General features: G+C 43.1%; 2 protein-coding genes and 1 non-coding gene across 4 annotated transcripts; all 3 read right to left on the reverse strand.

The window, feature by feature from the left end:
* Nucleotides 1-11,980: 11,980 nt before the first annotated feature.
* KICS2 (KICSTOR subunit 2) lies at nt 11,981-20,048 on the reverse strand. 2 transcript variants are annotated; one of them, XM_088522926.1, is made up of 4 exons: nt 19,787-20,048; nt 18,069-18,142; nt 17,854-17,990; nt 11,981-12,909 (listed from the first exon to the last, which is right to left on the reverse strand). In XM_088522926.1, the coding sequence occupies exons 1-4, from the start codon at nt 20,019-20,021 to the stop codon at nt 12,093-12,095; spliced, it is 1,263 nt and encodes a 420-aa protein (XP_088379052.1). In that variant the 5' UTR covers nt 20,022-20,048; the 3' UTR covers nt 11,981-12,092. The 2 variants fall into 2 exon arrangements, with proteins under 2 accessions (XP_088379052.1, XP_088379051.1); XM_088522925.1 differs by having other exon boundaries at nt 17,854-18,142.
* Nucleotides 20,049-22,483: 2,435 nt separating this feature from the next.
* Nucleotides 22,484-25,871, reverse strand: RPL18A (ribosomal protein L18a). Its single transcript, XM_088522932.1, has 5 exons — nt 25,749-25,871; nt 25,343-25,522; nt 24,620-24,749; nt 23,063-23,172; nt 22,484-22,631 (listed from the first exon to the last, which is right to left on the reverse strand). Exons 1-5 carry the CDS (start codon nt 25,764-25,766, stop codon nt 22,539-22,541), a joined length of 531 nt encoding a protein of 176 aa, XP_088379058.1. The 5' UTR covers nt 25,767-25,871; the 3' UTR covers nt 22,484-22,538.
* LOC148594982 (small nucleolar RNA SNORA68) lies at nt 23,872-24,003 on the reverse strand. The gene has a single exon (XR_015913279.1). It is a non-coding gene; the product is annotated as a small nucleolar RNA SNORA68 (small nucleolar RNA).
* Nucleotides 25,872-26,214: the final 343 nt, after the last annotated feature.

The following is a 26,214-nucleotide window of genomic DNA, read 5'->3' on the forward strand; positions in this document are numbered from 1 at the left end:
TCCTTGAGATGACTTGGCAAAAGCCACTCACTGCAGTGCCTGCAGGACAATAACAAAATTACAAATGTTTGCTCACTGGCATCACCCCACCTAGGTCTGAAGAGCTATTTCTGAATTAACATCACAGCTGATGCCTGAATAAACATCCAAATAAAGTTGCTATGACCTCTCCCATACAAACAAAAATATGTATTTTTAATTGCACCATACACTAATGGCACTAATTTGTGTTAATGCAATCAGATGTACATTGAAGAGAATCTAGTAGGTACCGGGGTAGAGGCTGAGCAGGTTGTGCATGGAGTCCAGGGCTTATGTAATACCTACTGGGCTAGATGGGCCCTGGCCATTGTCCCACACCGTGGACAATTTTTGTCTTGAGGAAGCAATTCAAGAATCTTCTGGATTTAATTTCAAAACTTGAAAGATTCAAGGAAACATAAGCATAGATTTTGTAAAGAATAGTGAAGGCAACAACCCTTAGGAAGACAAGATGACACAGCAGATCCGTCACACCTGCAACATCCCTAAAGAGAAGGAATGACGCTTTCCCAATATCTTACATAAAACTAATGTAATAGTTTTACATTACTGTTCATAAAACTAATTGCTCTGTCAAATCTGCATTAAGAACCCAAGAAAGGCTTTATTGGACTTTACAAGAGGTCCATCCAGCTCAGTACCCAGTCTCTAACAGGGTTTCCCAGAGATATTCAGGGTAATTTGGAAGAAGAGGGCCTGCATGCAGTGGTATCATGCCTGATGGCCTGGCTACTTCCAGCAACTGGTGGATGAGAATCTACCTGCCCCAGAGGCTGCTTTTTATATGCTTAAATTAGTGTGCTTAAATATATGCTTAAATTTCAGACACAGAAGGTGTCTGAACGCTTAGATTCTTACGTCAATGAATTTAACAACATTTACAGGAGTTACAAAGATATGAACAAGAAAAAAAAAATAAAAGAAACTACCTGAAGATGACAAGAGTCTTGTTCTAAAACTGAACTTTGTTTAGAAGAACAGAATAAGCACAGCACGTATAGCCAACGAGTGCTCTTTACATTTAGTGACATGCTGAAATGCACAGTTATCGGGGTTCTTAAAACAAAAAAAGAACTTAAAAAATCACTGTAATTACATTTCTAAATCGAAAGATACTCAGCCCTAAGCATAATCCAGATTCCGGCCCAGCACTGTAGAGGTCCAAATCTCAACGGCACATTTCTGAGCCAATATTGTTCCCATGTTCTTGAGCAATAAATACAGGGAGTCTGCAGACACAGGACTTATCTGCTGAAAATAGAGAGGAAAAAAAAAAAGGCATTTATGAAATACTGGTGCTGTTAATTCGTACATCCAAAATTTAGATTTTCCATTTCCCAGACTCTCTGGTGCCTGCAAATAGTGGTTTATGAAAGCAGCATATACTCCTTGCCTTGAAGCAATGCTAATATTTTTTTCATGCTTCATTTTGAGGTGTATGATTTATTACAGAAACTTAAGTGTCATGAAGGGTTTAGGGATTTTAAAAAGTAGATTATGTACAAAATATTCTTTTTTTTTAAGCAGCCAGTATATTCAGTCAAGCTGTATATGTGATTTTAACCTTCTAAAAACAAAAGTTGAATATGCTGTACACTCTAAATGCTATAGGATTTTTTGTTTGTTTGTTTATTTTTGACAAATGGATAAAGCCAAAATGGAAGAGACAGACACTCACTATTTCATTATAAATGAGCACCAGGATACTTATGAAAAGTTGTCTGATGTTTCAGAAGAGCCCAGGTGCAGTAATCCAGCCTAGATTTGTTTTAATAAAATAAAGAAACACACATTCTGCAAAATGTCCTTCTCTACTTTAGGAATTTAGCTTGCACAATTGAGAGAACATAGCTGATGATAGTTATCAAATGTGTTTCTACAGGGCTAATTCTGAATTACATCAGCTCTCCTGAAGAAGGCTCATCAAAAGCAAAGTAATTTACATACCACATACTTGTCCTGTTGTTGACCTATGTGTTGTGTTCCACTAGTGATGAAAAAAACACACACAACAAGAGAAAACTTGTGAAAATCTCATGTGTAATGGGAAAAAAATACAGTGTATTGCTCTTGAGGCCTGGAAGGGAATAGAGAGCAAATGCAATCCAAGTCAAACTCCAACAAAAAGACACGTTTCCAAGAGAGAACGCATATTATTCTGTAGTAAAAGAGAATATCTGAGGCAAATTTAATCCAGATCAACTTCAAATTTCTGTTTAAATAGGCATCTAATGTCCTATTAAATTGTATTATGTGAAGATACAGGTATGAAGAGCATGCACAAGATTATAGGAGCCTGTGGAAACAGACTCACTAGCTGAAGCATTTTTTATTAACATACCCTATATAGTAGTGTGTATAATAACATTAGGCATCGCAATTTATGTCATAACAGAGCTGTTCTTAGCTTGCTAGTCTGGAAGTGAAATACTCAGCACTGGGCCTCAGAAATCAAAACAGCTGTACAAAAAGATGAGTTCACAGACCGTTTGCCAGGAGGGTGAATGCATCTCCTGGAGAAGAAGCCACCAGGCAAACGGCCGAGCTCGGAGCCCCCCGAAACGACACCCGTCACCCTCTTGGAGAGGGAGAGCGAGAGGAAAAAATTCCGCTCCATCGCCATGACAACCCTGATCCATCATTGCCATGGCAACCAGCTGCACCTCGCGGGGCTCCGCCAGGACCAAGGCGGGGTCACCACAGGCCGCAGCAGGCCCTGGAGGGCCACCACGCGCTGCCGTGCGCAGCGACGGGCGGCCAGGGCGCCCGGGCGCCTCCGCACCACGCGGGCGCCTGCCCGACCCGCAGGCCCCTTGAGCCAGTGCGGGGGCACCCGGGCACCTCTGCGCCACATGGGCGCCTGCCCGGCCCGCAGGCCCCTTGAGCCCCTGTGGGTGCCCCCTGGCACCTCCGCGCCACATGGGCACCTGCCTGGCCCGCAGGCCCCTTCAGCCCCTGTGGGTGCCCCCTGGCACCTCTGCGCCACATGGGCACCTGCCCGGCCCGCAGGCCCCTTGACTCGCTGCCCGGCATGCGGCCACCAGGCCAGGCCCCCACTGCCCCCACGGTTTGGCCCCAACCTCCCCATGCCAGGGAGATGCCCTTGGCCTGGCACCCGCAGAGCCCGACTTCACTGTGGGGGTGAGGGCCTGAGTTTTACTTTTTTTTTTTTTTTTTTTTTTTAATCTGTCTCACAGGGATTTATCTGTCTAAGATGAAATGCGTCCAGAAATTTTTCATCTTCACGATGAGTCATTGGAAAGCTGTTCTGTTAAACCAGTGCACCGTGGGGTGGCTTTACGCATCCTATTTGCATCCTCTGCACGCAACTGCAAGATGAGCCCAACGACACTGCCCTGTCCCCCTGGAGAGCCACGGCAGCACCACAGTCACGTCAAAAGCCTGTGTTTACTGCGCTCGCTAAATCCTGCATTATCATCAGTGTACTACGTTGCATCGGTCCGTGCTGCTGCTTTCTGGCAGAGTTGTCATCATGCATGGTGGTGTAAAACAGCAGCAGGGAAAATACATACTAACATTTCCACAGATATGCATCAAAGCCCAGCATTTAGCTGCTAGATAATGTTTTTCATCTCCCAGTACATAAAAAGAAGAAGAAGAAATGCAAATATTACTGTCTTTTTGGCTCACAGACTGGACACAGAGGGAGATGCACGATGGTGATGTTGGGCCCTTACTGGCCCAACAGCTCCACCTGATCCCCTAGGACCAGTGAGCTGCCCCATAGAATCATTAAGGTTGGAAAAGACCTTTGAGATCATCAAGTCCAACCGTAAGCCCTTCAACATGCTGCCTGCTAAACCATGTCCCTAGGCACCTTGTCTACAAGTTTCTTGAACACTGCCGGGGACAGCAACCCAGCTTCCCGCAGGGTTCGCCGCGTCCCACGGGGCGCAGCGGGATCAGCCCTGGGCGCTGCAGCCACCCGGCACCAGGTGCCCAGGTCCCTGTGCCACGGTCCCCCTCAGCGAACACTACGTTTAAATGTCGAGCATTTCTGTAACATTACCAACCATGGGAGCTCTACCCAAGCTAGACTGCCAAAACTGCTACTTTGTGCTGGGCTTAAACGCCGGCCTCATGCTCCCTTTGCTTCCTTGCCTTGTCTCCTCGGATTCAGAATAAATCCCCTCTATGGAGGAGATAATCAGTGTACACTTAGGAGAGAGTGACAGGAATTGCAAGACACCTATTTGGGAAGCTGGGATCAGGGGCTGCCTTTGACAGGCAACATCTGCAATTCCCAATTCTTAGAGAAAGAGAGAACAACACACGTACAGAAAGGCAAAACCTTTGCAGGGACCCATTTTAAACAACATAGTCTTGGATAGATTTACTTCACTTAAAGAACACATCTTAACTAGTACCAGATTTGAATTTGGAACAAGTCACCTTGCAAGTGGACAATATCAGACTTGGACGTTGAAAATCCAAGTTCTCGTTACAGCATGCTGCACTAGCTTGGTAAAAAAATAATTTTGTAATTTTGTCCTTCTACTACTCAGGAACTAAAAGGGGAAAAAAAAAAGAGGAAGAAGTAAAAAGAAATAAATACTTTTCCAGAATAGAATGTAATTTTAATTCCATGGATGATTTTCAAGTGAAAAGCATTAAAAGCTTTCTTACAGATATTTTGGCAATTTAATAAAAGATGTCCCTCAAAAAGAAAATAAAAGATCATTTTAGTATTCATTTATACATTAAGGTATGAAACTCGATACCTCTCATTGCTGTCATTGCTGTTTACAGCTGAAACAGAATACATAACTCAGTGGATGAAAAAAAAAAGCCAAGAAAGCTAAAATAAACCTGACTAGAGCAATATAACATAGCCCATGTTTATAAACGTGCAGGAGAGTATCGATTATTGTATCCTGAAAAGAAACTGATTCCAAAATGACTTTTTTTTTTTTTAATTTAACACTACCCTCTAGTGGCAGTTTTTGTTTCGTACTGAAGCAAAAATTCAGTTCTTTCTGGTCTCGTGCATTAAGAAATGGTACAAAAATTGCAAACAGCTAGTGACTTACCTCAGCTGAATGTAGTGCCTACAAAGCACTGTCGCTAAGGAATGCATTGTTTTGAAAAAAAATAAATGGTTTGCTTCTAAAAACGTAACTTATGAGAAGAGGCGTCTAAGAAACGGTTATCCTGATATGCATGAATGCAATAAAATCCCTATAACGCAGTCACAGAATGACCTTGCAACTGGGTACAAGTTGCTTAGCGCTTGGTGAACAAGTTGTACTATGAAGCATGAAGTTTATGCTTTAATATATTATTATCTATTCAGTTCCCTGAAGATCTCACAGTGGATGACTTCACTGATAGATATGGCAAGAAGTTGTGATACTTCTGTTTCTGGATTTACACCTCAGTCTTGACTAGCTGGACACACTAGAAAAATACAAATAATTTCTTTTACTGTTCTACTATATGGATCATATGGGAAAGAAAAGAAACAAATGAACAAATAAAAAACGCTGCATAAAAAGCTAGAATGATTCTTTCCTAATCTAGCAGCTATCATTTTAACAAATCATTCCTAACTAGAGATGAACCGAGGCACCCAAGTTATCTTTCAATATTCAGGGATGAGCGGAGCTGAAGTATCATTTCTGTCCACTGGGATAGCAAAAAAAAATGAGATAGCGCCGCAAATTCCTCTGGCCTGGTCCAAGATTTAGGTTCATCTATTTTAGTATCTAACCTATAATGAGTAATGCGCAACTACAGCTAATTACCTGCTCTTTGTCTCGCTGTGAGGCACGGTAGGCAGTTCAGTTGGTCCCCACCAGGGCATTGGATAGGGGACTAGTATAGATTCCTATCCCTCAAAGAAATACAGGGGACTCTGCACCTCCCTTTCCTCCAAATATAAAGGCTTTTATTACTATTGTTTTGGAAGAATTAGGATCACGAATTTTAGGAGTTCTCCAGCCAAAGCCATCTTGTGTACTAAGCGTAGCTTCAGCATGGCAAGCATTTGATCTGCCATACATAAGAAGATCAAAATTCGCAGGCAAAACAGGGCAGATAAATTGCTTGTGGGCAGGGGGGAAATGCGGTCTATCCCACTAATTCTTTGCTTATGTAACAGTAAATGAGGAATTAACTTTTCCCAAACACATGTTTTCCAGTGACTATTTAAAAAGTAATTCGCTATTGCTCTCTCCTCATATACATACAAATGGAGAAAAGCAAATCCTTTTCTTCAGTAGATCTCTGCCACTTCACTCAGAGACTGGCTCTACAGAAAGACTCCCACTCCCATAGCAGGACTTAGCTGGTTGACTTTCTAACCAATTTTGACAGATTTGCAACATCAAATTAAAAGCAGAAGGCTAAACCTGTTGGTGCTCTCAACCCTCACGACATCTCTCTGACAAAAACTGGCATCTCCCAGAGCAGGGACATCTGGTTTGCTCAGGAAGAGGGACATCTGACAGATGGGCTGGCTGTACCGCTGGGGGCAAAACCAGCCTTAGCTCCCACTGCAAGTGTTATAGAGCCCAAATGTGCAAAATGTGACTTCAAAATCCAAGTTTTCATCTGTAAAGTGTTGAGTTTTACTTGTAGGTGAGATGCTGAGTCTTGCACAGCCCCATGAGGTCCTCGAACACACATCCCTCTGGGTGCCCAAAGAACCAGGCGCAGCAGCTTTGCCGTGAGGACGGGTAACTCCAGAGCACAGCAGGCACCACTGCTGCTGACAGAGCTCTGAGATGGTCCTTTTGAAACCCCAGAAAGAGCAGAGTTTCTCCTCTTGAGCAAGGCTAATCTCTTGTAGTGGTGTTGAGTGTAAACCCCTTCTATCCAGTCGAGATGGTGGCGCCATCGCGTGAAAATCTCAAGTTAGTTTAGACACGTGAAACAAGCAGCTCATGTTACAGACAGGGTTTAAGGCAGGATTTGCAGGATATAAAGTGCGTATAGATTTCTGTAAAATCAGGCCAACAATGCAAAGAAGCCAGCGAAACCCCCGTGATGGGGCTCTGTCTGCGCTGCCATTCTGCTGCTCCTGCTGCCACCACGCTGCCTGCCCCAGCGCTGCCTCTACCCGTCCCAGGGCACCTTGTGCCCCCTCTGCCAAAGCGCTCCAATGGTCTTATCATTGCCCTGTACGGCTAGGGGGCATTCAAGGCCCAGGCACGAGGTAGAAAACTCTGCTAATTCTACCACAAAACCGGTGGCTGCAATGCTAGACCGAAACTCGGGCATGCATACTCTGCTTTCGCTCTGCTCAAACAGGCAAACTCTCCCAGAAAAGTTCCAGTGGATACTTTAAAAGCAAATCAAACAATGTGTTTAAAGCACATATGCAGAAGAAAGCTAGAGAGGCAGTTCCTGCAGGAAAACGGCAATTTTATACCAAAACTCTTTATCTTGCAAAGGAGACTATAAATCAGCCCTTTGCTGACTGGAGAAGGAAACTGCAGCCCGGCTCCACCGAGCACCTTGCGTTACTGGGGGTGTTTGCTCTCAGCGTCACCCTGCTGTTGTCCTTTGCCAGTGTTCTCGTTTCTGGCAGTCGCTGCTGCTTCTCCTCTCCGCCACCGCAGCCAGCGGCCGCCTCTGCCGAGCAGCAGAACTCCCGTTCCCCGCAGGCAGGACACAGACCTGCCGCCGGGCTCCGGCAGAGCCCGAGCGCGTGAGCCCTGCGCGACCTCCGCGGCCTCCGCCCGCGCCGGGCGGCTCGCACCTCGGGGAGGCTGAAAACGGGACACGCGGAGGGCGCGGAGCAGAAACGCCAAAGCTTCGGCCAAGCTCCTGAGCGCGGTGCCAGCGCTTCTGGGAGCGATCAAAGCGCTACAGCAACTGCACGGCCAGCACCAGCGTGGGACCGACACGAGACCTCCCAAACGAGCCGAGGAGCCGCTGCATGAAAGGCGACGGGCTGGCCGGCAGCAGCAGGCGTCACGGGCAGCGATGGAAAGAAACCCCAGGCAAGTGATTGCCAACAAATCTCTAAGGGCTAGCTCGTATATGAGAAAAGATGGAGCAGAGTGGGAAAAAAGAAATGATTTGTTAGGAAATGTGCGCTAAAATACTTCCACTTATAGTGCTTACATATTTATATATATATACTCACACACACACATATATATATACATACACATGCACTATATATACATATGTATAGAGTGAATTAGATAAACACTGAGCTTTGGTATGTCCTGCAGGATACCAGGAACATACTTTGCTTTTAAATCATTAAAATCTGAATAGTACCTGCATTGCCCATGTGTAACAGTCCCTTGCAGCACAATATAAAATAAATTAACAGTTTCAAATCCCTGTGTTATGTCTTCGTACCAAAGGGCAGAAAAGGAAAGATGTTTTATTTAAGAAAAAAAATCACCTTACAAGGCATAAGTATAAAATATGTAAGAGACCTGAGAATACTTTCTGCAGTCAAATCCACATTCCAGGCAAGAGATACTGAATTACAAGTTCTGCCAAAATCCTCACGGACTCAGTTAAGAGCATTGGCTCCCATTCTGTTGCCATAAACATCTTCACATCTTGCATTTGAAGCCATCCCTTACATAAGACTTTTAAAGTACATTAGAATGTTCTTTAGAACCTTCCTTACTTAAACTGAAGGCAGAGGGGAAAAGTTTGCAGATGGGATATGATCCAGCTTTGCAAAAATGCATTTGTTCCCCAATTCTTATTCTAAATAGATGCTTTTTTTTCTCTTTCCAAAATTGAAGTCAATAATAAGCAGGCTGTTTTTCCCCTTATTTCTGAGCCTCTGAACATCTTTGCCTATTCCACATCTTTTCCCCCTTTATTATGCAGAATTTTCATCATTGGTCTAGCCAGTTTTATACGGTTTATAAAGAATTCCGTGTGCTCCTTACATCATTTGTCACCTAAAATGCAAACTCCTTGAGGAGTCAGAAAATAAACTGTCTTCTACCTGAAAGGGGCCAACATCTATAATTCGGGTTCCTCACACATCTATTCCACCCCTCGGTAGTTTTTGGACGTACCACATCGCAGTTATCCAGTGCAGATCCTGTTGTACTCACTGACCTCCAGGAACCCTCTGCAGAAGCTTCCCCCAAGCCTCCTCCCACAGCCTAGATCTCCTCTATTAACTTACGGCCGAGTTCCCTTTGGAGAAACCCACGGACAAACACATAAAAATTATGATGTCTGTCCATACTATTCTAGGCTCCCAAGTTTGCATACTTAGAATATTAATTAGGCCATATTTATTTAATGCCACATGGCCACACTGCAATATTCCGTAAATAAAGAGTGATTCAGAAGTGGGATTCCGGCCTAGCACAACACGGAGAGGCCAGACGTGGAGGTTGAACTTCCTTAGGAAGGTCTGCAGCACTCACTGGTGCCTTGGAGTTCATTTCCTTTTGCTCTGGTCCCCTTCCCTGCACCTGCTGAACTGGGGCACCACATCCATTCGCAATGTAAAGCAGCTAAGCTTTGCCATGGGGCAGTTTGCTACCACCCTTAAAGCATAATCACGTGGAAATTTTTAATTCAGTGACTGTGAACAAATGTGATGCTTTTCTAAAGTCATTTTTAAGGCAATTTCATGGGTAAAAACGAGTGAGGAAAACATGTCTACTTGCAAATATTTGCTACGAGCTCTCTTGATATATTTTCACCCTGTTTCTTGTCCAGATAAAAATTGACAGCCTTTATGAAGCCAAATACTAAGCCCTGTGGGTGAGAATAAGTTTCATCCGACGTGCTTTAGTCCATCCTAAATCCTTCTTGAAGATTCATCATTGCACCCTTCCTGTAACTTATTAGAGGAACTCATCTTCCGCCTCGTACGGCCGGCGCTCTTCCCCCCATTCATACATCCTAACAACACGCCAAGCTTACGAAAAGAGACTGCTTTCCACGGGTCTGTAACCGGGCAAGAACGGAGCCGCTCCCGGGGCCGCCCTGGCTGGGAGGGCTCCACGGGCAACGCTCGCCGCCTCCTTCTCGCCACACGCCGGGGGACAGCGGCTGCGTTTGCCTGATGTGGATGTAGAGGCTGCAGGGGAAGCGACGGGCTGCCCGCGCCGCGCGCTACAAAATGATCAAGGGCACAGGAAAACACTGCAGAAGCAGACAGGGCTTGTGCAACACTTTATTACACTGCTGAAGACTGGGAATCAGCTCCAGGAACAGCCTCGTTTCTGTTACTCAGGCTGAGGAGGCCAAGAGCACAATGTTGTTACAAGGTCACTGTCCCGGAGCGGCAAAACATACAAACTCTCCATCCTGTCACTCGCAGCCTTCCGTCCCGTCAAAAGGGCAACATAAGCTGCGAGGGTGACACGGGCACACTCAGGTGCTGCCCAGCCCCTGGCGGATTTGCAGCTCCTACTATTTCCCAATGGTAAAGAACAGTCTCAAAGGTTTTAAGCGTGACACTGCTGTTGGACTAAGTCTCCAGAGCGAAGGAAGCGGCAGACACACTCGCAGCAGACCACGGCAGAGCTGGCGGGAGGCACGGGGGGGCCTGCCGGGCACAGGCGCCGCGGGGAGCTCGTGCTCTGGGCGAGCACAGGGCCGTCCCTCTGCCCCCAGGATCGTACAGAGATGGACACTGCATCACGGGGCGACACGAGTTACCGCGGCCTCCGGCGGGGAGGAAGCTCAGCGAGGAAAGCCCTTTCTGTTCCAAACATCTGTTTGCATTTAAAATCTTAGTGGAAGGGACTCCAATTTGTCCACTTACAAATTTAAGTTTTAAAATAAATCTGTTGTTGTCACACCTTAGAGGGTGTCAACAAAGAGGCTACGCATCATGTAGGACCCACGTCAGTCCCTCCTGAATCCCCACAAAGGGCCTGTGAGCGGCACAGCTGATGCTGCACCAAAGTGTGGGGCTACAGCACAGCCAAACTGAGCTCTGTGCTGGAACTGCAAGTAATTATTTCCATAATAAATAAAGGGCTTTCCAAGTAACCCGAAATTGTACTTTATCCAAACCCGAATCTACAAGTAGTGAGAGACAGAAATTTTGGAATGAGGTAAATACATTGCATAGGCAAGATAAGTATTTAAATCCAAATTCTGCAAGTAATTTGGCTTGATTGTAAAGTTTTTTCAGAAACTGAACATGGAAAAAAAAAATACACGTTAAAAAAATCTGAAAACAAATTTGGGTTTACCATAACCACAAGTTACAGAATACCTTACCTACAAAGTACGCTTCCTACTGATTTGCAAAATGCAGAGAGACAAAAGCACAATTTGAAAGAGCTTTGTTGTTTTCTCCACTGTTCCGTTCCTTCCAAGACACCTGCTCAACCTCAGTTTGCCTCCTTCAATTTAACTGAAGCCAAGATCAGCAGCAGACACAGTGCTACAACACTCCTGTGACCGCTGTGTCTCCAACCCACGCGTCTGCTTGACCTGCATGAATTTATGTTTTGGAGCAACAGCAGAACTTTATACTTTACACCTTGCTCATAGTAAAGACTTGTTTAATAGGAAGTGTCAGAGATCTCAATAATCATTTTAAAGCATTTGAAAACTAAATTATAATTAAGAGTGGTTTCTGTGATGCATGTTTTTAATTTTTCAAGTGTTTTTACAAGTTTGTATATTTTAATATTCCCTTGTATCAGCACATAGTTCCCACATATAAATCCCCTCAAGCAATATAGTTTTCTGAAAGATAGAATCTTCCATCCTAATCACATTTTCAATCAACTCTGTAAAAGAGTCAATGAGTAGATTATGATAAAGTGCATATATTTCATTTTGATATGGGCAAAGTAGTTTTGGACTGAAAAATATTCATATGGTAAATTGAAAACCACTGTGGTTATTTAGCACTCCACAACTAAGTTGTCCCACCAACCAGTGCCCAAAAATAATTTTTCAAGTTTCTTGTTAGCTTAAAAAAAAAAAAAACAAAAAAGGAACTTAAAGCATATTAAAAATAACAGTTCCTTTTTAATTAGACTCTGAGAATTATATAATCTTTGAGAACTACAGCTCCCCCAAGGCCAGCACACTGCCTTGACAACTTGCAAGTAGTCTGTATTTTACCCTTTGGATCCAGGCTTCAAGCTGGCAAAAGCTTTGGAGTTCTTTAGGGAATGTGAGATTTCATTGAGAAAAGAAATAAAATGAGAGTCCCTCTCTGACTTCTTAGACTCAAAAATAACTACAATGGTAAAATGAGGTTCCGGACGAGTCAGAAAGTAGGTGCTTTGGACTTTGTCATCATAGAAATGAACAACCTTCTCCAGGCTGTTGAGGTCAGAGGTTCTGTCAGTCATAATCATGATGACGTTGGGCCAGTGCATGACAGGCCTGTCACTGGGCAGAGACACCACGGCAGGGTACTGATCCACTCCTTTGGGGGCCTCCCGGTAGGAATGGGGGTGGTGATAACCGTGGCCCTGAAAACTCTCGGAGCCGCGATTGTCGAAGATGAGGGAAACGTTGACGGCGTCGTATTTCCGGATAAAACTCGAAATTTTCCCAAAGTAATCAGGATTGGTTTTAGCAGTCAAGGTTTTCATTTCGGATGCTGTTGTTTGTCGGCTGAGGGCCTCGTGAAAGTAGAAGCTGAACTTTGCAAGGAGAATGTTCTTGAGTTTCATGAGCCAGAGGAAGAGGTGCGGAGGCTGCACAGCCTTCTGAGACTGCCCTCCAAACAGGTGCTTCTTGGTCTCTCGCTGCTTCTCAAAGATTTGGCCCCAAGTCTGTAGCTTTGTGTGAGCACTGTGCAAGTTGACCAGGGATGGAAGGAACTTCCACTCTGAGATCTGAGCCTGAGCCTTTAAGAGGTGCGCAAGCACATCCACCTCCAGCTGGAAACTGCTTTCAAGAGGACTGAGGATTGGATGATGAAACCTGAAAAACACAACATTATTCATAACATGAGGACAGTTGTACACACTGGTGAAATAATCAGGTAGGACATCAATTTACAGCCAAAAAACAAAAGCAGACTAGAGTATAAACCTAATAATAATCTTGTCAGTTTAAAGACAATTTATTTTAACATGGTTTTGCCATAAATATTAACATTCCTCATGTTTGACAAAAACACCCGTCACTCACTTTGAAATCAAAGCAAGGCAGTCATATTTAATCAGTCAAAAATCATTCACTGATTATTAAGATTCATGGAATAATAAAGCACTGTTTATCTTCAGATTTGGATGGTTTTGTTTCAGTTTTACGTCCCTTCTCATGATAAAATATGTCTTGATAGTTCTGGAATAGTAGTAAGACATAAAGTCAAACCAAGGAAATTATCTAGTATTATCAGTTCACTGGCTACGCAGAAAAGCAATGAGGAAGCCAAGCTGAGCCTTCCTCTCCCCACCTTACCCTTTTTCATTTGCAATGAATGAAATGATGATAGAAAATAAATCAAGAGAACCACTCTAACTATATTTACCAATGAACCAGCTCTCAAAACTTTAAGCTCTGTTTACTAAAAGCACTTAAGGGAAAAAACATCGAGCAGGATTTCATCATACAACAATGAAAATGCTGTACCAAGCAATTTTCCTCTCACTAAGAATTCATGACAAGATCAACCAGTCATTTGTTTGACAGGTGCTAAAAAGAAGAAAAATACATCTCCTCCACAAGGTTGGAGTGCCACTACACAAGCATAAAACAGACCTTGATGAAATGGAATTTTACAGATCAGTTCTCTTCACTTAGAAAACTCCTATTTCAGTATTACCCTGATGGAAAACAAACAAACAAGCTTAAAAAAAAAAAAAAAAAAACTAACAACAACAACAAAACCCCACGAAACTAAAAGCCACAGTTGCACATCTTTGCGTTTGTAGCCTATATGAAAATCCTTACCAAGTATGCCTTACCAAGTAACAAAAATCGTATTTTGAACTTCCTGATGGCATCAGTAGATGCTCCTATCTTACAGGCTACCCTTTCAAGATTAGATATTGTCTTGTGTACAGAATTCAGAATGTAAAGTTTGTTCCCTTCCAAGAAAGGATCTTCCTCGTCGCTTCTTATTACATACAAGGATGTAACAAAAAAAAAAAAAACAGTGTAAATGCCATTTTCCTATTCAAAGTCCCAGTGTTTATGGCAAGAATATCATGCCCCACACGGGCTGCCATGGAGCTCCCCAGCCTGCCTCCCACACCCCACAGAAGGGGCTGTTCAAACGCTTTGCTGACATGCACGGAAAGTATTCCCATAATAGGCATTTGGGAATCTTAAAGTAATTCCCAGTGAAGAAAAACCAATGGCTCAGAGATGGGATGTGATGACGCTTCTCCTCAAGAAAGGCTCTCCCTTCAGAGGAGGTTCTACTCTGGGTCTAGATATTACCTTAAAAAACACACAGCTCACACTCAAGAACCCCAAGTTTTAACAGCTCATCCTTGGACAGAGTGAAAACTACTCTGTCACCTCCCACAACGTAATATACACGATCAGTTCGGGAAATATTTGGTTCACAACTAAAGCACTTAATTTTGTCACACTCCAAAATACTTTTTCTCCCTTTCACTATTTTGTCCTTGACTTTCATCAAACTCTTCACAAATCATTATTTCTTGGCCCGTGAAAGCCATCTGAATTAAATTACTATTTTTAATCTTTTTTTTTTCCTCCTGACAGCCACAAAATGTCTTGAAAGGATTTGCTCAAGATTCACATCTGCATTTATTTGAAAGAAAACAGAATAATGAATATGACCTATCAGTTGATGAACTGTGTTCTATAAGCCACCGAGGTTAGGGGAGCTGTCCCCTTCTGCACACCACGCTCTGTCAGGAAGGACCAAGCCTTCCTTCTACAGCACAGCATCCAAAGACTAGGGGCTACTTTGGCAGGCTGAGAAGGCCAGAACATGTTTGAATCTCTGAACAACAACAAAGGTGTTAATTAAAACTAATATTCTGCTAATACTCAATATTACATATTACATACTGGTAGTGCTTTTGCTACCTAACAGAAAAAACATTTGTTGCCATGTATGAGAGGAGGGGAGAAAAGCCCTGTGCAACACAGTTTGTTCCAGATAGGAAGCATCCACTTAGTGCGGTGCAAGTCTTCACACACTTGCAGTCACACTGAGCTAAGGTTACTCTTCAATCTTAAAAGCAACTAAAAAATTAATACTAATGCAGCGTTGCCAACTCTCCTGCATCAACACCATGACGCACAGCTTCCCACTTTGCTTCATGGCTCAGTTATCTTCATGTTTCATTGCACAGCAGGATTTGCTAAACTGTTTTAATCCAGAAATGCACATCCCAGTCACAGCTGAGAAGCTGGATATGGTTGCAGAATAAACTAGCAGGTTATGTACCGTGGATATCTATTGTAATTAACTTTCACAGCACAGAGGCATTTGACTAAGCTCAGTATCACCCAAGACAGACAGGTTTTTACAATACTTCAGTAAGCCACTGAGAACACATTGGAAAAATTGATTTTTGCCCCTAATCATTTTCCAAAGCAGAGATGCTTGAGTTGCTTTGCAGACTTTACAGAAGTCTCTTTGTCTTACAGCTTTTTCCATTCTTCTGTAATTCGGAATTCTACAAAATGCTGACAAGATAAGAGTGCTTACCACGTACACACACAAAACTTACTAGTTACTTTCTCACTTTAAAAAAAGCTTCAAAACAGCATCTGCATTAGCAGCAGGATTATTTTCTTCATTTAATGAAAACAATTCAAACCAATGATTCAAAAATTCAGTTGCTTCCCCAGTTACATCTTATAGACGTAGGGAGAGGAAACAACTCTGACTTGTAAACAGCTGGTACTGGGCAATAAATAGTAACAAAGCAGCTTTTCACTGTCCAAAAGTTCTGATTTTTCAGACAAAGGCAGTATGATTTGATCACTGACAGACAAATAGCTCTTCCATTCCTTTACCAGTAATCAGATATTTGCTCTGAATGATCTGAACAGTTATCTTCATACGTAAAGGAATAAATCATGGCCAGAACCTCTCTAGAGAGCAGATCTCTTATCTGGCCTTAAAGCTGTTGACTGATTTAATGGTACATATCTAAGTTACCAGTGAGGACCATACTGCCAAGAACAGCCAGGCTAAGGGTGAGCTTATTTGGCCTTTCACTTGAAATGGTCCAGAAACTAAAATAATGAAGTATCTTCAGCCAGTACATTTTGACATAACTGCAAGAAATAGTTGTAATAAAAAAAGACACAATTATCCCCACTTCTTTTAAAACATTCTGTACATTACCGGGGTAGGGCACACAGCACTTACTGAATTAGATTTAAGAGCATCTTAAAATATCTCCATCTCAGAGATTGTCATTAACCCAAAGCAAGACTACCACTATTTTTCCCTGGGAGACACCAACTTTTGTGTGTGTGTGTGTGTGTGTGTGTGTGTGTGTGTGCACGCGTGCGCACATGAGATTCTAATGGTGCTTTAGAGGAACAGACAGTGACATTGACATTTTCCACATAGCACAATATAGCATTTCAAATATAAGTCTCCAGTCACTTTGTTAAAGTATCAATTTGGTTTTTCAGACTTAACATTGCTGTTGATTCATGGCTTGTGCAGAACATATGTCAGAAATTGCACAATGTAAATCAATTTTGAAACAAATTTTCCTCCCTTTATTCTTTAATAAGTGTTTATCATAATAAGGAAAAAATCATGTTTCACTCTGCATTGGACAAAGAGCCCTGACATTGCCAGGGTTCACAGATCAAGAATTGCCAAAAAATCACTAGCCTGATATTTAAACTTATTTTGACTTTATAATAGCACAATTATGTAGCACTCTGCCTAAGCTGTTTCTAAAAATAAGCAAGTCAGCTGCAGTGCTTAAGATCTGGCATGTCAGAAAGAAGCACTGAATAATCTGATTTTTTCCTGTGTGCACTTTAAAAATCTAGCTTAATATTCATGAAAAAGAAAGCCTCAGAACATTCATTACAAATGCCTTCCTTACCACTATTTTGCTAATAAAAGATGGAGAGGCAGAGGAAAAAAATGCATTTGAATGTTATCTTCCTACAAAAGTTACCTCATTTTGCTTTCAAAATAAGAAGCTGGAATTTTATTTGTTGAAGAGTCCCGAAAATTTATTTCAAAACCATTTTCTTGTTTAAACGACCATCACTTCCAGACTCCCATGTTTTGTAAGTAAAACATCCCTATCCCCAAATCACTTAGTTACATTACAGGAATCCTAGCATGTTTCTATTAGACCTGAACTTCAAGAAATCATAAAGAGATAAAACAGACTCAGACACGCTCATTCTGGACACTACAATAACTCCCAATTTATTTCTGCATGCCCCATAAAGCCATTCTAAGAGTGGATAACAACAACCAAGAAAAAGGTGAAATGAGTTTGATGCTTACCTGAAGATAGGCTTATATTATTACGTAGCTTTTATAATAAAGAAGTTGGATCTAAAATGGTCATGTATGTCTACACTCATTTTTACTGAAGTCTACATGAATTCAGGTCTTGCTTCCCCTCCTGTGCAAGAATTCTTTCATCTTTTACGAGGAAAATGATCCTTCCTTCTTTGCTGAATATTCATATACTAGACATAAATTAAGGAATGGGGAAGGTAGCTCCTAGATCATGTCGAGTAGAAAGAGTCTCTCTTCTTTAGCAGAAACGTTGTATTTTGAGACCTACAGTATTTGATGCTGCCCACCAGCACACATAAACTGAGACGATGGGCTGTGCTGTTAAACACGGGATGACAAAATCGCTGGCCTTGCTTTGACCTCAACCTTATTTATTGCAGGTCATCACATACCTGTGTGCTTACTGCCAACAAATAAGCACTGACCTTGAGCTGTATTTCTTTAAGATGGACTCCAAAATGTTTACGAGTTCCTCAGAGTTAATGAACTTTTGAGTGCTGAGCGTGTACATTTTTTCATAGAAGTCAGCAATTTCCATCCGAGCCTGAACAAAAAAACAGAGCTGTTCAGACAGGTGAGAAAGCAGCTCTTCCAAGTGAGGAGCTGTTCCTCCTAGCGCATTGCGCCCCGTCGCCACCACCTTCTTCAGCTCGTTATGCAGAGACGTGTAGATGGTTCGGATGGAGTCCTTTCGGCTGAAGAACGACTGACCACCTGTTCAGATAAACACGGACGTATGACCAAAACCGAAGGGCAGCAAAGATAGACAGCAAGACCGGAAAACTCTGTATTACTCTATTGTTCTTAGCTAGGGGTTCTAAGTGTTGTTTGATTGCAGCATTTTTTTCAGTCAAGAAGTAACTTTCAGTATATTGATTTGCAAATAACATAACATGCTTCTGAATATATTCTATGTGCAATTCAGTTATTAACTTAATTCATACTTGTCCTAATTCACGTTTTACACAAGGGCTGCTGCAAAGTTTCTCAAACTCCTTCATATCTGCCTTATTTACAGTATAACCTTTCTGAAACCCAGAGTTCAGTTAACTTTGCTAGTAAAATACATGACCAAGAAATATTGTCATCTGTGAAGACAGAGAATCAAGTCACCGTGAAATTTTAATAGCCTCCACTGCTATTAATAACTCTAAACCTTTTGAAGAGATTTCTCTCGATACCTCTTCATACATGGAAGACAAATTTGGAAAGCAACCTTTAAATGAGAACCATAGGACTACATTTGTGTTTATGAATTGAACGTTTCCAGTCCCTATGCAATCAAAACTCACAGGCAAAACAATAACAGTCTATGTCAGCAAGACCACAGCACAAATCGCTCCACAACTAAGAAAATTACAAGTAATCTCCACAATTAAAACTGCCAAATAACTGAGAAAAACGGAAGTCAATGATCCTCTCTACCTGCCTTACAGTGTGAAAGTGTCAAAAAAATATGTAGAGGGTCAAAGCATAAGATATTTACATTTGTCCTAGCAAAGGAATATACAAAACACCAGCTTTACTTAATAATCTCCATTTATGTACAGTTTTATTAGTCAAATTAATTCATGAATATTCAGGAAGCAGCCTGACACGTGCTAATTATGTAACAGCACCAGGACTGAATCTGAAGAACTTTTAAAGGTATTCAGATTTAAGCTCTGCTTTGAAACTGCTGAGAAATGCTGTAAAGGTGGACAATAGTTTTCACATCCATTAGACATTAGAAATTTCAGGCAGAAAAGCAGAGAATTGGCTTTCAGAGAGAAATAGCTACTTTTCCAAGTCACAAGTGGCTCCTTGGTCATGAAAAAAAATCCATTAATGTTATTGAAGAAATACATAAGCAAATAAAACACTGTCCCTAATATTGTTATTTTTGTCCTTTCTTCAGGTAGCAAAATTACTTTTTAAACTTAGCAGCAAATTTACTTTTTAAACTCAGCTTTACAGGCAGATTTTTCTCTCCAGTCAAGCCTTATTATAAAGGTCAACTTTGCTTAAACACAACCACCAAAGCACAACTCTCCTGATGCTTTACTGCAGCACATATCAGACTTACGGCCCCCGATTCACTTCCCATGCCATTCCCACAGTTCAAAAGAAAAAAAAAAAAAAAGTTGCCCAGAGGGCAACAACGACTCGTGCTGCGCCAGGTGGGTATTTTCCATTCGCAGACTAAGAGAGCGGGGAACACCCGGGGTTTACAGAGATCCTGCAGTCTCTACCTGCAAGGCGGGGGATGGGGGCCGGTAAAGCGGCCGTTGGCGCTCAGCGCGGGGGAGGGGTCGCGAGGGGCGGCCGTTGGAGGCCGGTTGGGAAGACCGTTGGCGCGGCCGTTGGGGGGGTCGTTACCTAGCTTCTGTCCCAGGAAGGTCATGCTGTGGTAGGCCTTCTCGGCGGCGGCCAGGTGCGCCAGCGCTGCCAGCAGCGCGAGCCAGCTGGCGCCCGCGCTCTTGTTGGCCTCGCGCTCCTTCTCCACGTTGTCCTTGGCCTTGTCGTACGAGAAGATGCCCAGGTGGGAGAAGAAGGTCTCCAGCACGGCCTGCTCCACCGGCACCGGCGCGCCCAGCGGGATCGACTCCCCCATCCCGCCCGGCGGCGGCCCCGGCCGCGCCGCCCCCTCCTCGGCCTCCGCCTCCTGCCGCCGCTTCCGGGCGCGGCGCCGCCGCCACGTGAGGGAGGGGGCTCGCGCCGCGCGCGCGTCACGTGACAGCGGAGCTGCGCGGCGGGGGCGGGTCTCGGTACCACGTGAGGCGCGGGGCGGGGCGTTCCCCCACCCCCGCGTGCGGCTGCGCGCGCGGGTCACGTGAGCGGCCGTTGGGCGGGAGCGGCGCGGACGTTAAGGACCGTTAGCGGCGCCGCTTCCGGTGCCGTGGAGGAGGGCGGGCGGGTTATGTGGCCCTGCAGTCTGTGAAACTGGAGGGATGACAGGCCTGGATCCGTGTTCATCCGCCTCTGCCTGCCTTTCTCTTGCGCGTTGGTGTTTTTGTTTTTTTAAGGAAAAAAACAGTAATAATGACTTGATGTGGAACATTACACATTAGGGTGTCATTTCCATAGGTATATATATATATATACACACAATTCTCTGTTATACTGAGAGACACAGACCTAAATAAAGAGATAACATATGGGAAATAAGATCTCAGGATCCCACATGCCATTAGAATTCTTAAAAATGGTAATTACATTCCATGACTATTTTTTTCTTCCTAAATAGAGGATTTGTAGCTTATTTTTTGTGGTTATACATTATAACTATACTTGAGTTAGAAATGACTGAATTCTGAATTGATGTTGTGAATCTCAGGCATTTGAGACTGTGGGGAGCGCTGCCTGCTGCTGAGTAATAGAGATTGAATTAATCACAGCTACAAGGGCATTTTGTTAAACTGGATAAAATCATGCATACTTGTCCAAGTTCAGATGGAAGACCAGCTTACATTTGAGGATTTGCGCCATTTTTCAATGATTCTGTTTGCTATGTTAAGAATTCTTGAGTTTTTTAAGAGTTTTAGGAGCGAGTACCCTCACAGTTACCTTTCTCAAGAAAATCTTGATACCTGGAGTCCTAAGGGCTCAAAGGCCAGAATGCAAATGTGAAGAATCAAAGCTTCAGTTGTATATTCATTTATTTGTGCTTTGGCCAAGTTCATAATGTTTTAATTTTTAGGCTGGCAGTGCTAGCACTGGTTCCTTTTAGGAGCTGTCCACTCTTAAAAACTTTGTACATTTTTTTTCCAAAACAATTTTCACGCTAAAGTGCTTTTGCCCAAGCTCCATGTAATATACCCCAAATATAAGAGCTTGTGCATAACCTTACTCCAAGTTAATCTTGTTGGACTTGATTTCCCTTAGATCCTAGTGCATACTTCAGCTTGTCTAAATACTGTGCAGTTTCTTATGCCTTAAACTTTTGCAGTCTGCTGGTGAGCCATTTCAGACATGATAAATTGTTCAAATGAATCCCCTTTCATTCAGACAGGCCTAGTCCCTGAGTTCATTTGCCATGAGTGAAGAGTGCAGGGCAAAACTGAGCAGAAATACGAGGCCAGGGAAGGAAGGGGGTTGCAGCAGCACCAGTGGCTTCAGCTTGTATAGATCAGCCCCCTCTTACTTGCACTTCACTTCCCTGGTGTTGAGCTGCAACATCTCAGGAACACCAAAATTGCACTGTGTCCAATTTCCTCTCTGGCCATTATTTTCCTTGCTTTCCACTGCCATCTGCTTTTGAACTGTTGCCAATACACAGTATCACTTCAGCAACTCCAGGAAAGACCCAGCTGCTAATAAAACTGCCTGCCTACCAGCACCTTAATCATCAAGCCTAAGTTTTGTGTTTGTGAGACAGACAGACACATTTTGGTACTGTATGCAGCCACATGTTGTGTGTAATAGCTCCCATTTTATCATGTCTGCCTTAGGAGATCCTCCCCTATATTGAGGCAACTCATTCTAATCAACTTGATCAACTACAATTCTGTAGGACTATATAGCCTTGTTGCATAATGTACCACCTAGAAAAGAACTAATCAATTAGGAGATACTTCTGTTGAATCAGAAATCACATGAAGTGCTGGACAAGTGTGTCATTTGTTCAAGTATGACAAAACATGCTATTTTCTTGTTTTTAATATGTTATGAAGCCTTCCAAATTTTATTAACAATTCAAAACTCTATCTTTTCTAAAGCTAAATACTTAAAGGGAACAACAGACCAACATGAATTCAAGGCACAATGAAGCTGTAGGGAACAATCAGCACAAACTGCCTTTTCACCTGAAACAGCTTAACCACATCATGTAACAGCTTTCAGACTGCAGCATCTGCAGCATACTGTAAGCACAGCAGCCTAAATACTGGGTTCATCTGCCAAACTTTTACCAGACCAGCTGGACTGACAGTCTGCTGTGCCTCTTCTCACTTATGTAGCAGGAAGCATCTGTCTTTGTATATGTATTTAAGTAAACCTCAGCATGTAACCTGGGGGAGAAGGAAGAGGGGATTTCTTTGGCACCAGTAGCACAATCCCAAAAGAAAACTGAGAGTCAAAGGTTCAAATAAGACCTTTATTACAGCACAGAGTTGACAGCACGTTTTTGTACTTAGAAGAACGTATTTGGTCTCTTGGTAGTGAAACGTGGTTTGTGCTGACGACGCAGAACTCTGTGTGGCAGAGGGAACTTGATTTTAGAATCCTGTAAGAAAGAAAAAGTTTCTCCATTAACTGATGCACAGATGAGTAACAGAAAATAATTTGCAGTAAATGGGTAAGCTGTATTCAACAGTTAACTTCTGTAGAAGTAACACATCACATTATTAGTTTATTAGATAAACTTTACAGTAACTAAAAACAGATGCATTGATTGTGTAATTATTATTACTGAAAGAAATACCTGTGAAAAGCAACCGTGGTGTAACTGAAGGCATGCCTTTTCACTTTTGCTTTCTCTCAAGTACTTTACTACTCAAAATCTTGATCGCGATATAGAATTTATTGAAACTATACAAGCAATTTTGATTCCTCTCCTACTTTGGTCAGCAAAGCAAATATGGACCAAGCAACAGGGCTCCCCTTCCACACTGTAGGGCTGAGATCTACCAGCTACTGCCATTCTCCTTCACTTACATGGAACTGCTTGACTGCTGGTCTGCGGCACTTGCTGGCAGCAATCTCCTCAACTTTCATGATCTGAATAGAGTGAGCACGGGCACGATGACGGGCTCCCATATCACGGTCTGTAACAGGAGAACTCAGTAAAAATAAACCCTAGAATAACTTAAGACATTTTCAGTTTTAAATCTTAACACCTTCTTGGTGTTTGTAATGCTGTTTGTAATGCTGTCCCCTACTTCCCCCCCCCCCCTTTTTTTTTTCTCCAGGCAGCTTTTCTGAAATAGTAGTAGCAGAAGCACTAACCAGAAAAACAATACACAATAAGAACTTTTTCCTGGAACTCATAACCAAGCATCTTATTCTTGCTTGATCTCAAAACTGAAATATCATTACAGAAAAAAAATATGAACTGAACTGCAATAAATATTCACTTCCAAGAAAAGGATGTAAGCAAGCTGCAGCTTCTAGCTTTTTGTTTATTTCCTGAAAAGACTCCAACTTACACATGAAACAAATACTAACTTACATTTAGCCCATATGATTAGCCTTGCAAAATAGAAGAAAGATAACCCCACATGGGCTACATCAAAATTTACCCACATGGCAATCCAAATATTTCGCTGTCTTAAAAATCATCACGTTAATAACCATCTCACATATTAGTCACAGCTATCTAAATATTCTGCTTAGAAGATGCAAAATACCCATCAAAAATAGTCTACAGCATAAAGATATTGAAGCCATTATGTAACAACAAATGAAGTTCTCAGACCTCTTAAGCATTCCTTCAGTATGTCTATTAACAGAAATGCATTATAGTTACATGTAAGACCTTAAGTTTCACTTTCAGCAGCACTTCAGCAGCTGAAAGGCGACAAGATATATTTAATATTTGCACACATGACAAGAACATCATTACTAGGAACAACATTCTTTGGGTTTTTGTGTGCACTCTGCACATTTTGAATACAGAATTCACATGTCAACAGTATCAACTACACAAATGGTTTCTCTCTCAACTCCTTTATATAACAAGACTGACATTAGGATGTGTGATTTTCTTGGAACAAGACCATGAGGTCTTTCAGCAGGGTAAATTATAGAAAAATTTTGGAAATCAATTTTCCTAACTTAGCTCCCCAGAGGACACATTCTAATATGTCCCACATAGAATCAGCTACATTCTTTCCAAGACCTTGAAAAATATTTTCAATTGTTTTTAACAGTAAATATAGTATAAAAGTGTATATATAGATAGATAGCATCTAGAAATCATGAAACTTACCTATACAATAAAATCAATTGTTAGAACTACAAAAAGTCACACCAAGATCAACTGAAAATATTTTCAGCTAGAGAAGCTGTCCAAAGAATAGCAATCAACAAAACATCACGTACACTACACACACACATGCATGGCCTCTCCAGCAGCTTCCCACCTTATTTTTCTCATGTTTAAGCCATCTTATCGTGTATCAAGCTACTTAAACTCTACATTCAATTTAAGATTTAAACTTTTGACTATATAGCAGTCATACCATTTTATTTCAAACGGTTACAAGTACTTACAGCACTGAGTGACAGCCCCAGCAGTGGTCAAATCCCTGTACTCTCTGTACATGTTGTGAGTTCCGCTACGAGAATCATAGCGTAGCCAAATGCCAAAATTTTTTACCCTCAGAGGGGACTTCTCATACACCTGGAATTACACAAGGGCACAAAAATAGTTAAGAATTGGTATATACCATCAGCATTTTATAAGCCTAAGAATAAATGTTACAGCTCTAATGAAAGCAATATAGATAATTTAAGTGTCCAGGACAATTACTTGCCAAAACAACATTCTTCCTGGGTGATTACAGCTATGGTAAATTCTCTGATAATTCAATGTGGAAATGAAAACATATTTAGATTTCAACTCTTAAACACTTTCAGAAAATATGGAAGAGTGTACTTCTAGCACTAAATGGTAAAGTATAAGCATGCAAGTATCTATTTTCCAAGAATTATGAACATGGTCCAGATAGTTCTTAAGATCTATATGCCACAATGAAGAAAGCATGAGTACTAGACATCACTTATCAACCATAATGAGAGATTTTCATCACATTTCTGTAGTGTTGCGGATGAAAGATTTTTTTTAAGTTTTATTTGACATATGCAAACAGGGAGTGGGAAGCTGTCCGGCTCTACAACAGCGGAAAGTGAAGAAAAGTCACCTTCTACAGTACTTTACACAAATGCAAAACAGACAAGGAAGCCCCCCAAGGCCCCCAGGCCCTTTCGGCGCACCTGCCCGCAGTACACGATCTCCCCGGACGACTTCTTCATCTTCTTCAGCTGCGACACGAAGTACCAGAAGCGGGACTTGGCCACGACGTGGTTGGGCGCGAAGATGCGCATGCGGTAGAGCGGCGGCGTGCGGCACTTGGGCGTGGGCAGGCAGCGCCCGACCACCTTGTACTCGCGCAGCTGCGGGCCGAGAGGCGCCGCCGTGAGCGGCCCGCGCCGCCATCACCGCGCCGCCCCACGCGCCGCCGCCATGTTGGCCGCCGCCGCCGCCTCCCCCTCCGCCTCCCGCGGCCCCCGCGCGCCGCGGCCCCGCTCGAGCGCCGCAAGGGCCTCCCGGCCGCGCTCCCCCGCAGCGCCGGTGGCCGCCCGGCGCGTTCCGGCCCGGTGCGGCCCGGCCCGCACTCACGGTGCCCGACGCCTTCATGGTGCGGCCTCCTCGGCGGCGCCCAGCAGCGGAAAGGGCCGGCGCGCGGCAGCGGCGCCTCGCCCGCACCTCCCGCCCGCCTCCTCTCCGCTCATTGGCTGCGGCCGCGGCGCCATTGGGCCGGGCACACGTCAGTCAGCGCCGTGCCACGGCCGAACGTCACTTCCGGCGGGTGAGGGGGGAGGCCCGATGCCCGCGTGGCCGGCGCAGGAGGGCTCGGGAGGAGGTTTTGCGTCTCTTCTTTATTTATTTTTTGTTTGAAAAGTACACTGATAGCAGTCAGAGCTTCTGTGGCGAGACAAGGTACTCTGTACTGTTTGCTACTGCGCCTCTTTACGTCCGTTTACGTATTTAAGTCTCACTTTACAGGTACGCACATTCTAAATCACGCTAAAGCACCCACGAAGTTCACACTGTCACAGCCCTTTGCAGGAAAGAAACCATTATA

Source organism: Tinamus guttatus, unplaced genomic scaffold, assembly GCF_059628265.1.
Source record: "Tinamus guttatus ecotype Peru unplaced genomic scaffold, ASM5962826v1 Tinamus_guttatus_pri_ptg000171l, whole genome shotgun sequence".
NCBI lineage: Eukaryota > Metazoa > Chordata > Aves > Tinamiformes > Tinamidae > Tinamus > Tinamus guttatus.

Bases quoted from the DNA above. Each gene is read 5' to 3' on its own strand.
- KICS2 (XM_088522925.1), bottom strand. From the start codon at position 20,021: ATGGGGGAGTCGATCCCGCTGGGCGCGCCGGTGCCGGTGGAGCAGGCC. The intron at 18,143-19,786 runs GTAACGACCCCC...TTATCTGAACAG, and splicing joins CTTCCTGGGACAGAAGCTAG to GTGGTCAGTCGTTCTTCAGC. The intron at 12,910-17,853 runs GTCAGTGCTTAT...TGTGTTTTTCAG, and splicing joins TTAAAGAAATACAGCTCAAG to GTTTCATCATCCAATCCTCA.
- RPL18A (XM_088522932.1), bottom strand. The intron at 24,750-25,342 runs GTGCGCCGAAAG...GTGTAATTCCAG, and splicing joins AGATCGTGTACTGCGGGCAG to GTGTATGAGAAGTCCCCTCT. The intron at 23,173-24,619 runs GTAAGTACTTGT...CTCCTGTTACAG, and splicing joins TGGGGCTGTCACTCAGTGCT to ACCGTGATATGGGAGCCCGT.